Source organism: Eptatretus burgeri, chromosome 8 (assembly GCF_056783735.1).
Source record: "Eptatretus burgeri isolate ZD-2024b chromosome 8, Ebu_testis_v1, whole genome shotgun sequence".
NCBI classification, from domain to species: Eukaryota; Metazoa; Chordata; class Myxini; order Myxiniformes; family Myxinidae; genus Eptatretus; species Eptatretus burgeri.
In genome coordinates this window covers 45795949-45812382 of record NC_140968.1, presented here as the reverse complement: position 1 = coordinate 45812382, position 16434 = coordinate 45795949, and the positions used below count along the sequence as shown (strand labels likewise).

Below are 16434 nucleotides of genomic sequence, written 5' to 3'. Positions count from 1 at the left end.
CACATAATGCCTGATCAACGAGAACACATCGGGCCCAATACATTTTTGAAATATGCGATACAATACTATATCGTTTTTGGTCCTATCTCTCGATGATGAAAAATCACTTTTTAAAAGTTAAATAATTCTCGTATCCAGATCCAGATTTGGATCTTCACCAAAATCGATTCAATTCGTCGCGGTCACACCCTCAACTTGTCCACCAAGTTTCGTCCGAATCTGTCCACAACCTTTTGAGATATTGTGCTATATATCGGTTGAGCACAATCTCTCAATGGTGAAGAATCACTTTTGACATTCTCGTAGTCGGATCCGGATCTTCACCAAAATCTAATCAGTTCATCCTTGTCACACACCAAAACTGTCCACACAATTTCATCTGGATCCATCCACAACTTTTTGAGATGCCCTGCACACAAACAAACAAACAAAAAAACAAATAGACAGAAAGGGGTGAAAACAAAAGCTCCTCCACCTTTGGTGGTAGAAGTTATAAAACCTTGAAAAAAAAAAATTATATGCAGCCTATAACTGCTGCTGATGCAATGCCCCTGTTTACCAGCACACTGGTACTCATTTCACCAACCTCAAACAGATGACAGGCTGAATCAACCCTACTTGGTGTTAATTCTACAGCCTAACAGGGGTTTGAACACAAGACCCTAGACTCTGAAGCCGAGCTCCTTAACCATTAAGCCAACACCAAGCCTGATCAAACTATTAAGCATTGCATATTTTATGTCTCTGCTGATAACCTTGCAATTCACAACACTATTGATCAACTTGTTTGCAGATTCTTTCCGTTTATAAACATTTAATCATGTTTTTTTTTTAAATTATTATTATTATTATTTTTTTTTTGCATCTGTTTCTTCAACTACTTTCAATGGAATAACTCGGTCAGGATCAGCAACCGATTGTCAACAAGAAAACTTGCTGAAGCCTTACATCTGTCCTTTGTCTCATTGTTTCCACCAGTAGCAATGAGCATACCAGTGATTTGCTTTTCCCTACTGTTTGCCAAGTGGGAATTATCTATTATTAAACAGTGGGGGGAATTGTCATGGGAGTGCAGTTAATTTGAGAATGGTGGTGTGCTGTTTCCCATTCTGTTAAATGTTCCTTTAGCTGTTTATGGTCATCATTGGCATGGAGGAGAGGTCTGTGTTTTGGGATTCCATGCTCGACTCGGTGAGGCACTAACTTATTAATATAGTCGCAAGTGATCAGAATCTTGAAGAGCACAGGATTAGGTCCTGAATATTGTTGGCGATGTATGAGGATTGATCAGTATGTCTGTGGCCAGACGTTGATGTCTGACTGATATCAAATATACCTTTCCAATAACTGAAACCTTTTAATAGATTTGTGGTTTTTTTTAAAACTTATGTTTGGTCACATACTTATTGATCAACCAGAGTGTGAGTGAGTTTGGCATGTAATAATGCAATTAACATTGCAAAACACTACACACGAAAGACAACTTTATTATTCATAATGTTAACCTGCCAGAATGTCAACTTTGCAGTTTTATAACTTTTAAATCCACATTAATCGTACTATCACTTTATTGTCAGGTCAGACCAGATCAGATCTGTGACTTGCTGCAGGTACCATGTAAACCTGTACTAACCTGCTTCACGGTCGGGTTGGCGGTGACTAAACCGTCTCCCCCACCAGGCTTCCTGGTGAGGAGGGTGTATGGATATGGACAGCCAACAGGATTAAAAACAAAACATGTCAAAGGGCGGAGGAGTTCCTTGTGAGCAACCGGCTATCCATATCTCGTGCCCATCTGTCTGCGGACGTCGTCCTGCAGTTAGGTCACTGTGTTTTTTTTAAGGAGGTTGGAGGCAGCATTTGCACTTCGGCCACCATAAAACACTTCATTCTGCAAAACGCAGGAAAAAAAATACAAAGAAAACTGAAAACCAACTCCATGGGAGGTACCTCCTGTGCAGCTGCCATTCGCAGGGTAGCTCACCGGATGAGGGGATTGGGCCAAAGCCTTCAAGAATCCCGTTCTTTGATGATAGGAGGAAAAGCACGGGTTAACCTTCCTGGGTCAGATTGCGGTGGTGTGTGTTGGGGTGGTGCTGAGATGTCATCCACCAGATATGGTCTCCTCGGTTTAATCTGAGGTCATCCCTTTGGGTGGATGTCTGCAATATCCTATCCCTAACACAGGATGATCACCTGTCTCTGCTATCATCTTAGCTCCAGTGTTTGGACATTGGTATTGCAGCTCACTCTGAGGTTTGGAGACCGGATAGTGGTGAGATCATAGTGGGTGGTTACACCGACGACTGGTCTGGTCACTCTGATGGTTTCCATACCCAAGGGGTTGCTGTAGCTGTGTCCAACAAGCTTACTCCCATGAGAATTGACGTAACACCTGTCAACGAGAGTATTACGAGACTGAAGATTCGTCAGTCCATAGGTGTCGTTTCCCTGGTCTCTGTATATGCTCCGACTGAGGTGATTGATGTCACCATAAAGAATGCATTCTATGCCACGCTCAAGTCTGTGGTTGATCGGTGCCACCAGGTGAGACACTCTTCTGGTCTTGAGGGATTTCCTTGCATCAACTGGCACTGATAGGGATGGTTATGAGACATGTGTTGGTCCCCATGGGTCTGGAACTGTGAACTAGAAGAGCACTAAGTTCCTTGACTTTGCAAGAAGTCATGGACTTCGGGTGGCTGGTTCATGTTTTCAGGGCCCACAGGCTCATCGCTGGACTTGCTGTTTCAATGATGGTGGTGTGGGAAAGGTGGTGGACCACGTGCTCTTTGATGGGTGTTGCAAGATGATTCAGAACTGCAGGGTCTATCGGAGTGTTCAGTTCTTCAACACTGACCACAGGCTTGTGATCGAAACTCTGAAGTTACAGCTTAAATCCAGGATAATGGTAGCATCCCAGCCTCGGCAGGATGTTGGTAAGCTCAAGGATGAGAGGGTAGCTCAATAATTTGCGAACAGGCTGAATGGGGATTTGGGGTGTCTGGGTGTTTTGGGGACTCCTCAAGAGTTGTGGGGTGCCTTCAAAACTACCCTCCTTGGTGTTGCCGGTGGATGTCTTGGAACCCTCCATCAGGCGAAGAAGAACTTTGCCGTCCAAGGGACACTGGATACCATTGACCAAAGTCGCAGGGACAGGCTTAATGGCAGAGCTGAGCTGTTCAGGGAGTTGAGGCGTAAAACTTTACGTGCACTGGGGGCAGATAAGGAGGCCGATGTGTGAGGGGGTAGAGCATCACCTGTGGGGAAGTGATTCTCGTCCTGCTTACGGGGGAATACGCGCATTGCGTTCCTCTAAGCCCATCCCTCGGTATACTGCAGTTAGAGTGGAGGGTGGTGGGCTCTTGACAGAGGGGTCTGAAGTGAAGGCCCACTGGGCCGGTTACTTTGAGCGGTTGGACCAGGCTGACCCACCAGCTGCTGAGTTGGACGTCAAGGGTGTTGCTGACCCACCAATCAACTGTGAACCACCTTTGTTTGTGTAAACACAGGCTGCGGTGAACCGGTTGAAATGGGGTAAGGCTCCCAGGATCTGTGACATCCATGCTGAACTTCTCAAGGCTGGAAATGCTATACTCCTGTTGTTGCATGCAGTTCTTTGCTCTGCATGGAACACACGCATCATCTCAACTGACTGGAAGAGGGGCCTTGTTGTCCCTCTCTGGAAAGGGAAGGGTGATCATCAGGACTGCAACAGCTACCAAGGGGTGACGCTGCTCTCAGTGCCGGGCAAGGTCTTTGCTCGATAATTTTTGATAGGGTTCGTCACCATTTGCTTGAGCACCAGCGTCCAGAGCAGTCTTTACACTAAAGAGGCCAATGATTGACCGTATCCTTGCTCTTCGGGTCCTCACGGAACGCAGATGAGAGGTTCGGCAGGGGCTGCTCGCAGCCTATGTTGATCTCCGCAAAGCATTTGATTCAGTGAATCGGGACGTCCTCTGGAGGATTGATTCTTGGTGTTCGTGGGGTCCCACCAAAGTTGATCGATCTGATTTCTGAACAGTACTCTGGTCCTGAGAGTGCTGTGAGGTGTGGTGTTTCCATCTCTGACTTATTTCTAGTTGTTACTGGAGTTCTTCAGGAGGTGTGTACTGGCCCCCACACTTTTCAGTGCTTGTATTAACTGGATTCTGGGGAGGATGTCAGAGAGATCAAGTTGCGGTGCATCGTTTGGGAATGTCAAGATCTCTGACCTTGATTTCTCAGATCATTCAGTTTTCTTTGCAGAGACACTGGATATCCTTGATGTGCACATGGGGGGCCCTCGAGACACTGAATGAAGAGTCGGAGCCACTGGGATTATAGATTTCATGGGTGAAAACTATGATCCAGGCTTTCAATGACATGTTGGATGCTGCTGTCTTGTTTGTACCTGTTTCTGGTGAGGATGTTGAGGTCACGGAGAGCTTCACTTCCTTTGGCAGTGATATTCATGTCTCTGCTGGCTGTGAGCCCAAGGTCAGTAGACATCTGGGTCGGGCCTGGGGAGTCATTGATTCACTGGATCATGGGGTATGGGGCTGTCAGTACCTATGCAGGACGACGAAAGTCCGAGTCTTTAAGTCCTTGGTGCTTCTGTTCTTGTTCTGGATGTGAGACTTGGATTCTGAGATGGAGCCTTAACTTCTTATTCTCTTCAGAGAATCCTTATCTATTGCTGGTCAGGCTTTGTGTGAAATGAGCAGTTGCTGAGAGAGACTTGAATGAGATTTGTTACCTCTATCGTCCGTGAGCGTCACCTGCTGCTGCATGGACATGTGGCTCGTTTTCCTGACGCTGATCCTGCTCACCAGATTCTCTCAGTGAGGGGCCCTCATGATTGGAGGAGACCAATGGGCTGACCACGTGCCTCGTGCTTGCAGCAGGTTGATCGGCATCTCAAGGAGATGGGGATGGGCCAGGCATCTGCCTGGGGGATGGCCAGTCGGAAGCCCCTTGAGTACCAACAGAAAATAGACACAGCGACGCACTGCTCCAGCACATGCTCCCATACCTGACCTGACCTAATCATACGATATGTAATTTGGCTTGTGGGTGTGTTTGTTTGTCTTGCACAGTATGCACTCCTGGATGGAATGACTTGATGTCTAAAATCACGAGATGGAATGACTTGAAATTTTGTGGTTTGATTTGCGGTGTGCTAATGAAGGCTTTCGGCATTGAAAAAAAAATTAATTAGTGCGGGAGTGAAAGGGACGCAATTTCTCTACATAAATGCGTATCGTGTAGTTCTGCTCCCTGTGGGAGGGTTTATTGCAAGTCCCAGCAGGACCACTTTACATATTATATTATTATGTCCATATGAAAACCACAGAATTGAAACCTACTTGGCTAGTTTTACATACGTGCTCTGTATTGTGTGCGTGCTCTAAACCGCTTGACAAAATAAGTTGAAAAGTGGTGGCTGTACTCTCGGTATGCATACAGACGTTTTACTAAGTTATGATGATCATATTCAAATTAGGTTTTTACTTTTATGCCAGCATTGAACCCATCTCCTCGCTGACGGTATTTGAACAACACAACTTATGTATGTTACAGTGCAGTAACACAGTTTGACCGTCAATGTTTGATGTTTTTACTTACGAAATCCAAAGATTTCGTAAGTATATTGATGATTTCCGTCCTCTGTTTGTGTGTTTGTGTGTTTGTTACTTACGAAATCTAAAGATTTCCTAAGTATATTGGTGACTTTCGTTTGTTACTTACAAAATCTAAAGATTTCCTAAGTATATTGATGACTTCTGTTTGTTACTTACGAAATCCAGAGATTTCGTAAGTATATTGATGATTTCCGTCCTTTGTTTGTGTGTTTGTGTGTTTGTTACTTACGAAATCTAAAGATTTCGTAAGTATATTGGTGACTTATGTTTGTTACTTACGAAATCTAAAGATTTCGTAAGTATATTGATGCCTTCCGTTTCTGTTTGTTTGTTTGTTACTTACGAAATCTAAAGATTTCATAAGTATATTGATGACTTCCATTTGTTTGTATGTTTGTTTGTTTGTAGGCACGATAACTCGAGAACGGAAGAAGCTACCAATGTCAAATTACACCACGTGATTCAGGAGGGTGATGGCTAGTGCTGATTAGATTTTGGTCAAAATCGGTCAAAGGTCAAGGTCACAGTGAGGTCAAATATCCGAATTTTGATGGTTTGGTACAGATAACTCGAGAACGGAAGAAGCTACCAATGTCAAATTACACCACGTGATTCAGGAGGGTGGTGGCTCGCGCTGATTAGATTTTGGTCAAAATCGGTCAAAGGTCAAGGTCACGGTGAGGTCAAATATCCAAAACATTCGATTTTTGATGGTTTGGGACAGAATCATCGTAGAAACTTCTGGTTTGCGTCGCTACCTTCTCAAGAGACAGCTTTTATTAGACAAGGTCAGAGGTCAAGTTGACGATTTCGTAAGTACCATTCTATGACTGCTTGTTTGTTTGTTTCTATGTTTGTTTGTTTGTAGACACGATAACTTGAACGGAAGAAGCTACCAATGTCAAATTACACCACGTGATTCAGGAGGGTGATGGTTAGTGCTGATTAGATTTTGGTCAAAATCGGTCAAAGGTCAAGGTCACAGTTAGGTCAAACATTCAAAACATTCGATTTTTGATGGTTTGGTACAGAATCATCGTAGAAACTTCTGGTTTGCGTCGCGACCTTCTCGAGAGACAGCTTTTATTAGACAACGTCAGAGGTCAAGTTGACGATTTCGTAAGTACCAGTCTATGACTGCTTGTTACTTACGAAATCTAAAGATTTCGTAAGTATATTGATGCCTTCCGTTTCTGTTTGTTTGTTTGTTTGTTTGTTTGTAGGCACGATAACTCGAGAACGGAAGAAGCTACCAATGTCAAATTACACCACGTGATTCAGGAGGGTGATGGCTAGTGCTGATTAGATTTTGGTCAAAATCAGTCAAAGGTCAAGGTCACAGTGAGGTCAAACATAATTCCGTAAATTCACGTGGAGAAATGGAGTATTTTTCCTTCGCTCGACGTTACGAGTTCGTTTTAACTTTGATTTTAATTTTGTCTTCGGTTTTTGCGATCGCTTAGGACGCTTAAAACTCGGTTGTTGAAATTCTGGTAAAAATCGGATGTTTTGGAGACGTTTTAAGATTGTATAAAAAATATTTCACTCGACGCGTCACGGGTCGTCCCATGATGCAGTGCGCTCAAGCAGACGCGTCGTTGAGTTACGTTGAGGTATAATATAATTGCGTGGAGAAATGGAGATTTTTGCTTCGGTCGACTTTACGATTTTTGATGGTTTGATACAGAATCATCGTAGAAACTTCTGGTTTGCGTCGCTACCTTCTCGAGAGACACCTTTTATTAGACAAGGTCAGAGGTCAAGTTGACGATTTCGTAAGTACCAGTCTATGACTGCTTGTTTGTTTGTTTGTTTATAGGCACGATAACTCGAGAACGGAAGAAGCTACCAATGTCAAATTACACCACGTGATTCAGGAGGGTGATGGCTCGCGCTGATTAGATTTTGGTCAAAATCGGTCAAAGGTCAAGGTCACAGTGAGGTCACATATTCGATTTTTGATGGTTTGGTACAGAATCATCATAGAAACTTCTAGTTTGCGTCGCTACCTTCTGGTACCTTCTCTAGAGACAGCTTTTATTAGACAAGGTCAGAGGTCAAGTTGACGATTTAATAAGTACCAGTCTCTGACTGCTTGTTTATTTATTGTTCCGGAAGCATTTTGTTTACTGCCACCAACCCAGCGTTAATTTTAGTAATACACACTCATTCGCCAAAAACAATATTATGAATTTCCTTTATATTTCCCAGGGATCAGGCGTTGCGTCTTTTTCTTCTTCTATTTCTCAAGTTGCAAAATGCAATTCTCATCGAGTCATGAATGCTTTACTGTTAGTGTTATAAAGGCCAAGCCTCGTGCGACATGTAACACCATAATGATATCCCAGACGTAATGCCATCTTACTAAATCTGTCATCCTGACGCCGAGTGTCTGGCTTTCAGCCGTCGCCTACGGACATGAGATAGTCGCATAGTCAGAAATATTATGGATTATGGTGTTTAGCTTCCGTAAGTGAAGTGATGGGATGGGTTGAGTGCTGGACGCCACAATGACGTGCACATCCGTAGAGGGGTAGCTTCGCTCAACGTAATGACATCCCATGAGCTTGACAGACAGAGGGACGGATGAACGGAGAAATCTGGCAACTTTAACACATGGATTAAAGTGGAGAATTATCATAAGAAGTGGGTGAATTGTTATACCTGTTGATACACTTCTACACCGCTGGACAGAATAATTTCAAAACTGCATGTTATTGCTCAGAAAAAATTAACTCCTGGAAGTTATACAAATGTTTCAAAACATGCCAATTCTCTGTGTTGTCGTATCAATGAAAACTAAAGTCATCTTTGTGAGGATGTGAGGGGAATGCGTTGAAGCACACATGACTGTTTGTCTGTTCATTGACAGAAATGCGCTGAAACTTGGTGGTTGTACTCCGAGTGTGCATGGGAATATTCTACTAAGTTGGGATGGCCACCTCCATCTTAAAGTTGCCCCCCTCCCACCTTTAGGGAGCAGGTGTTTCTCATATCGATGAATATGAACTACAACAAGTTTTTCTGCTATTTACAAGGTCTTAACTTTATACTTAAGCCAGACTTGCACAAGCAACTAATTTAATTATCTTATAATATTGTTGTGGATTTCCGCCACTCCGGCGTGCGGGCGACCGCCTTTAGCTAATTTGCGGCTGCACGCGCCCACCGAACGTGGCAATCCAGTCGCAGCTTTTCGGATCAACGCCAAAACCCAGCGAGGGGTGTTGTTAACCACACCATAAATCGGCCAACTCTTCTGTCCACGCGCGACAGGGTTGATCGCCGAATTGTCAATGTACCTAATTATTCACGCAGACAGAAATGCCGGGGATTTACACCTCAACGGAGCCTGCACGGAAACGAGCCGCTTTATGCAGCTCGTTCCGTTTGCGATTGCTGAGCGGTTTTATATCGCCAAGCCCCATCGGACCCGATTATCTTATCGGTGTTAAAAACCAGCTAATATTCCAAGCGCAATTACGGCAGTTCAATGGAGGAAGGGACGCAACGAGCAGGTGAATATTCAAACAATAGGGGACATTTATTTCCAATGCAGGCACGTAAGCAATGAATGGGGGTAGGGGAAAAGACACGAGTAAGAAAACCTACAGCCGATGTCTATTTATTATGTACATGCACTTAACAACAATTCTACTTATCGGACAAGGCGCCACAGACTTCCATGCAAAAGCCCGGAAAGAAAAGACCCGGGCTCGTAAGCCTTTAATATTTCTCAGAGCCAGGATGACCGCAAGGCTCTGAGAGGCCGGGCAGGTTACCTGCCACCTTCATGGTGACTCGCTGGGCCCTGGTTCGGCGACCCTCGGTGTCTCTGCCCACACTCCGCTGGACTCCACCAGTGCCTTCAACGGCGATCCGGCTGGTGACTCCTCTCCGGCTTCTACTCGACCAGCTCCAACGACGCCAAGGAGACCAAGAAGAGAGCCAAGTCCGCCGATGGCACCACCAAATCTCGTACCAAGTCTACCAATGGCACCAATTCTCCTGGTGTCCTCACCAATTATTACGCTCTCCTCCCCAATTCTCCTTCTCCGAGCGAACGCCGCCTTTTTTATCGTCGATGCGCCTTTTTCCCTGCCCTTCCCGGCACGCGGGGGAAAATTCCAGGAGAGATCAGCTTGGCTCTGTGGTTGTTGCCCAACCGTCATTCTTGTTTACCCGTTCTGAGGGATATCAGGGCGGGAGCTGTTGAGATGCTGTTGTGGTGGTGGTGGCGTGGTTGTAGTGTGGTTGGCGCTGTGGTGGTGCTGTTTGTTTGAAATAAAAGATCGAACAGAATAACGGCTAACAAAAGATGCGCAGCCCGGCACACAAATAATTCCCTTTATACACCGGTGGGGAAATCTATCCTGGACACACACTTACCGAAATAACTGACCTCTGGGGAACCTGAATGGTGTTCTGTGAATTTCCACAACTGTAACAATATGTATGTCTCTTTAATCTTTCCTCCAAAAATATTCCTAAATTTAATTGTGATGCTTCACAATTCTCGAACTGAATCGCTAAAAATACATATCTTGTCAGCTTGACGGTCTGACAACACCAAGAAAGCGCAGTTTCAAATCAATGTGATAATATTTTCAGAAGATGTTTACGCTTTTAAAAGAGACTTTTGCCAAAACTACTGGACCCCCTCCCCCCCCTTCCCCCGGCCCAACCCAATTTAAACATAATCAAACCACTTTGAGATGTTCTTGCTGACTCGCAAACCACAATCAACCAATAAACCTGTACTCGCTTTGAAGGAGGAATTTAACAATATGACACCGGATATCTACAAACAGTTGGCATTAAAGTGACGTTTAACACAACATCCCAAGGGAGATTAAATCAACAGTTGTTTTACTGTCCTCGTATATTTGAGAGTTTTGTTTGCATATGAACATGGAAATTAAATTTACCTTACCCGCTCTTCCATGTACTTTACTCTCTTAACCTCATTTGCATCTTTCCTTTAGTTAAAAAGGAATAATAATAATTACTCCCCAACACCCATCCCTGTGTATTTGTTATTCTTCCTTGTATATGTCCATCTTCTTCTTCTCCCTAAAGTCCCTCCCCTCATGCAGGACTGTTTTATATGAAGTTTTATCAATATCAGCAACTTTACTTTTTATGCCTTTTTTTCCTGAACTGAACATTTTTCATCTTTTTGTACGATGTCTATATCCCTTGTGAAACCCAATAGGTGGTACAGTTTCCTGGGAAGCAGCTGCTGAAATGGAACTGGACTTTTTCCACCAGGTACTACGTGTAGCAATGCAAAACATGCTAAACCAAATTGAAAGGGTTCCATCTTGTTTAAATAAGCTTGGATCCTGCAGATGGTCCCATGATGCATAAGATTCAACATTTCCTAAAATTTCCCCAGAGTTTCCATAATTCCAACAAACGATGCGTTTTCAGTCGTGCAATGAGAGCAGCGTACACGAACAAGCATTTTTGACATTTCTCATTTTTGGAACTTCTTTACAAGTGAAGTTGTGAAAAGGTGAATCTCTAGTTTCCAAAGAAAAAAAAAAGGAAATTGATTGATGAAATGAACAGCAGATTATTTTGTTTGTGTAGACACCTGCATTTTCTGAAAATTAAAACCAACATTGTTTCCTCCCCCAGGATTAAGGTTCACCCATGTCGTCGCCATGACATTGCAATGATGGGAGAGGGACTAAAGAAAACTTATCATTTGCATATACATCTAGAACGGCACTCGGTAGAGCACATACCTCCATCAGGCTGAACAGCTTACGTTTTGTATCCCACTGATCGGACGGATCTGGATCTGGATCTAGCTCTTGACCAAAATCTAATCGGCTTGTTCTTGTCACCTGTCCAACTCATCCACCAAGTTTCGGCCGAATCCATCCACAACTTTTTGAGATATGATGTGTATCGTTTTTGGCCCAATCTCTCAGTTGGGGAAGAATCACTTAAAAAAAATGTTTTTCTAGTTTCGAGATCTTCACCAAAATCTAATCAATTCGTCCTTGTCACACACCCAACGTATCCACCAAATTTCGGGCAAATCCATCTACAACCTTTTGAGATGTCCTGCGCACAGACAGACAAACAAACAAACAGACAGACAGACAGCGGTGGAAACAAAACCTAAGGTGGACAGAGTTTTCGTAGTCGTGTCCACCTTTGGTGGTGGAGGTAATAAATGGTGCCCACTTTGATTTAACACATTTAATAAGTTTTCTAAGTTGACAACTATCCATGGACACTGGGATTTATATTTATTATTATGAAAGATCTGCCTGCTCGCAGCCATTTTGTGCAACCATTCTTGCTCCTTCAGAATCACCTGATTGTGAAGGTGCCGCCTTACAGCAACCAAGGGATAACCAGTCCAGTGCGTGTACACATTTCTGTAAGCACTTCTGCAGGGATTAGCACGGAGCCTCATTTCTACACTTACCTTCCTAATGCAGGTCAGTGACTTCCAGCACCCCCCGCCCCCCTGTGGGGCAAAATGGTTGTAACCGGCGTGATTATCCAACTGCTTTCATGAAATGTAGATATTTGAAATTGTGCAATCGTTTTTTCTGCACAGCTCCATCCTTTACATATATTGCATAATTTGTCATTTGGGAGGTGAGAGGGATGATTGCTTTGCTATTTTCAGCTGCATTAACCATGGAACACTCCACCACCGCCGGGCTGTTAGACGGTACCAATGTTCCTCTGGAGGCCCTGTGGTTGAAACATGAGAAGATCGGGCTCAATGCAGAACCCTCAGCCCAGAGCCAGCAGGTGAAATGTTTATGATTTTATGGGAGAGTTAACAATCGTGCAAGTTTGCCATCGGGCCAGATCTGTTTCCATCTGATGTATTACTTTTTAGTTGTATGAATATCATGACTTTTGGTGACAGTTACCATATATGTGGGCTGATAAGTTTATATTTTAAGCTTTTAATATGATTTAGGCCTAAAATGTACAAGTAGTTTTGTCGTTGTGAAAATATTTTTGTGGCCCAATGACAATTCCACATAACCTGTTTGTTGTTGACATGAGAGCATGTCATACCTGCAGGTGGAAATGTTAATCACTTGCTAAATGAACAATTTGATTTCTTTCTTTCTTGCAGTTCGTGGATTCTGTAATGTTGAACACCTTCCCACAATCTGACTCAACTGTAAATGTTCAAGCCAGTAACTCTGGTCTTTTGGAACCAGGTGCACATGGACAGGCTTTGATGCACATGTATGGAGAAAAGCCAAGCCTTTCAGGCTTCAATGCAACAGAACTACCCAGTGAGAAACTTGCCATGGAACCCACCATCATACAGCCCCTTGTTTCCCTTTCTCCCTTACTAGATCACATCCACTATGTACCACAAGTTGAGGAGTACACAGGCAAGGTGGAAGGACCTCCATTAGAAATTTTGACCAAACAAATGCCAGAGCAACTCTCAGATCTCGTGTTCCCTTCATTCAGCTCATTTGTGAACGATAGCACATCCCAAGGAGTGCAAGCATCCCCACCTCCTCACCAAGGTTGCTTTGCAGAGGTGGCCAATGTTGAAAAACTTCAGGCAGTTTCATCTTTGAGTTCACATGAAATGGAGGTTTTTGAAAACTACAGCATGATGGTGGAATCTCAGATTATGAAGCATAAGCAGGAGATTAAAAAAGAGACTGAGCAGGTTATGGAAACTACACAAGAACCAAAGGACATTCCGACTCCCATGATGGGCAACTGCGGAATTGTGACCGAGACCCAAGCTCTCGAAACGTCAATGCAATTCTCCACCAAAGATATTCTTAAAGTTGAGTTGAATTCTGCTTCATTTCCTCAAGTAGATGGAACAACAGGTCCAGAATTGCATACCAAAGTCACAACAAATAATCAAATGAAAATGGGCTTTCTTCAGCCAACCACATGCATGGACACTGCTTCAGATCCACCAGTGGAATTGCAGATGACATATCCCGATCAGCATGGACAGGATCAAGGGGCATTTGATGTCTGTCCGCTGCCGATGCAGCTGGACCGGCCCTTTGATACGGGATCGGGCCTTATCGGTGTGTCGGATCTGGAAACGGCTTTGCAACTGGAAAGTGGCCGGAATGTTTTTCAGCAGCATAAAGGAAAGCTTCCCTCGATTGTACCTTTCACCATCAATGGTAAGGCCACTTTTTTGTTCTTGCTTTTTCTCAGAAATGGATTAATTTTTTTTATTCGTATAAAATGCATTGACATTTGTGATCGTAAAACGCTGGTTTGATTTGTATGGCACAAATGCAGCAAGTCGATTTCCCTGGGCCTTTGGTCAGAAGTTTTTCCAACATTCCCTTATTAAAAACGTCCCACTGATGTTATTTTCAGTAGTTGTGGTTCTGCATCAACCATGTTTGCTGCCAAATTAGTGTCCCCCCCCCCCCCAATTCAGGACCTTGGCCCAAAACCTTCCCGGAGCTTTGAATTGTGACATTTGGATTTCCAAAATATTCGTTCTGGACTTCGTTTTTTTTTTAAAACAGTATCCAAGGCTGGTAGTGCAGCGACCGCACACACACATGGACATAGACGAATACTCTGGGTACCAGCGTTACAACAATGGCACCGCCTTTCTCACCACACTCAGCGGGGAATTTTCAAAGGAATTTCCTCCTCCCCACGGATGCCAATCTTTTGGGATCATCCGTGCTCCTATCCTTTTAAACACTGAGCATCAAGCAAGAAAGCAGCACAAACCATTTTGAAAGTTTTTAGTGTGACTTGGCCGGGGTTTTGAACCACCAACTACAGACTCTGAGCAGATTGCCAAGATTAAGGCCGAAGTCACATTTGCTCTATGGCGAGGACACGGCGGCCGTACGCCCTCTGAATTGACAGAAACGTGCGGCGGCCAAAGAGTTTCTGTGGTGACCTCAGGGTGGCCCTACGCCATTTGGCTATATTTTACAGGCTGTAGGGGTCGCCGTGGAATTATAACGTGGAGTTATAACTTTTTTCATTTCAATTCGACAAGCCGAAAAAAAAAAAAAAAAAAACTGGTTTTAAAAAAAAATGAACCCTCTCGTTACCGTCCGTCTGGCCGCACGTTCGCCTTAGGGTCCCCCTGCGGTCGCCTTGCGTCTGCCTTGAAAATTATATGGCCGCCGCAGGGCCCCCTTAAGGTCACCGTGCGACATCAAATCAAAGACCGTTCGGCAACCCCACGTTTTCGGTCTCCACAATTTCTAAATACGCCGTGCGGCTCCCCGAAAAATAAAAACATATGTGACTGCTACATTGTGTGACCGTGGAAATACTGCGGCCGCCGTATAATTGCTAGTAGCCGTAGATTTTGGAGACCCCACGGCCGCCGTGGCAAATGTGACTTAGGCCTAAACACCACTGACTTGATGAGAAGCTCATGGCAAATTGCCAAATTGAGTGGCCTTTTATCAAGTTTTTTTTTCAGCTTTCTTTGCAGTGTCCACAAATTGCTCAATATCACATCTTTGGATAATTTATCCAGAAGATTGAACTTTGTTTAACTGCATAAGTTAAACAGACTCTTCCAAAAAGAGAACAAAATGCACTTTTCCCAGTGATTTTGAACTCGTAATATAAATCTTTTTTATTACCATTCTCAGTACAATGATCAATTAACAGCTATTTAGAGCAGAAATGTTTTTGGTTTTTTTTTGTGATCCAAGTCGACACAAGGGCTGGCAGGATGACTGAGAGGTACACAGTCACCTTTAAATAAGCTGTCTCACCTGGGTTTGAATCCCGACCAGCTATAAACTATCATCTTGGTGTTTCACAGGCAGCGTGGTGCTTCATTCGTCATTGTGAGTGGCATACCTTGGATGGACATTTTAACGGGCGTCCAATCTGCCAGCATTAGTTGGTGGCCGTTAAAGATCCCACGGTGCCCTCAGTGAAGAGTAGGTGAGCTATCGCCGGCACCATGGCCAAATTCCTCTCCAAACCAGCATGGGGCATTGCATGAGCGGTGGCTTCCTCAGCCAATTATGCTACCCAGCAGCCTTGTGCTGCATACGAAAGAAGAAAATGAGAGTCAAGGGTTCTGCATCCAACCTTGTTTTCTCATTGTCGACACACAAAAAAAAACAAATTCCGCACCATCTGAGTTATTTGAAGGAATCTTCGTTATCCACAGCCAGAAAGCAAGGAAGCTCAATGGCTCAAATTTTTCACGGCCACATGCATACATAAATGAGCGAATTATTAATTGTTACCCAAGATACCCTTGAAGGTCTAATTTTATAATGATGAATGAATTGTAATGATTGGCATATCTGCCAGGCTTTGTATTGCCAACACCATACCTATCTAACGTGCACCTTGCATATTTGTAGTGGGGGATAGAGATGGTTATTCGAGAAATTGCTGACATATTGGGGGCATGACGGTTACATTTTCTTCTAGCAAATTCAGAGCAGTTGGATGAGCAAGGGCCACCATCGCCCTTGATGAGTCTGAACACTGTTGAGCAGTCACTCCAAGACCCCTGTACAATTGTCTGCCCCACGCACAGCGATGCTTTTTTGATGGATGCTCCACCAAACCTGCAGAAGCTTGAAGAGATGCTGTTCAACCTCCAAGCAGATGAGGGTAACACAAACTCAGGTTAGCCATGGCTAATCCCTGAGCTTTATTTGCTGTCAACCATGGCTCAAATCTCGTACATTTCTTCTTTTTAAAAAAAAAAAACTGTCATTTTTGATTATTTAAAGCAGGACCATACATTTCTGTGAAGATTGTGCCCCAAGTAATTTGTTTTCTTTCAAAGTACGAAGAAAAAAACATGCTTTAA

At 43.8% G+C, this 16434-nt stretch overlaps 2 protein-coding genes across 16 annotated transcripts in view; both read left to right on the top strand.

The window, feature by feature from the left end:
• The window catches only part of C8H18orf63 (chromosome 8 C18orf63 homolog), a 211219-nt gene that overhangs the window by 32222 nt on the left and 162563 nt on the right, over positions 1-16434 (top strand). The gene's annotated exons all lie outside the window — the stretch shown is intronic.
• LOC147021659 (uncharacterized) overlaps positions 1-16434 on the top strand; it is a 91178-nt gene that overhangs the window by 58015 nt on the left and 16729 nt on the right. For 12 of the 15 annotated variants that reach the window (XM_085891860.1, XM_085891852.1, XM_085891853.1 and 9 more), the window contains 5 exons: positions 10843-10898; positions 11956-12088; positions 12283-12410; positions 12748-13786; positions 16047-16247. In XM_085891860.1, coding sequence (XP_085747986.1) covers positions 10843-10898; positions 11956-12088; positions 12283-12410; positions 12748-13786; positions 16047-16247 — 1557 coding nt within the window. The remainder of the gene's footprint in view (positions 1-10842; positions 10899-11955; positions 12089-12282; positions 12411-12747; positions 13787-16046; positions 16248-16434) is intronic. The other 3 variants (XM_085891863.1, XM_085891867.1, XM_085891865.1) reach the window with 1 other exon arrangement.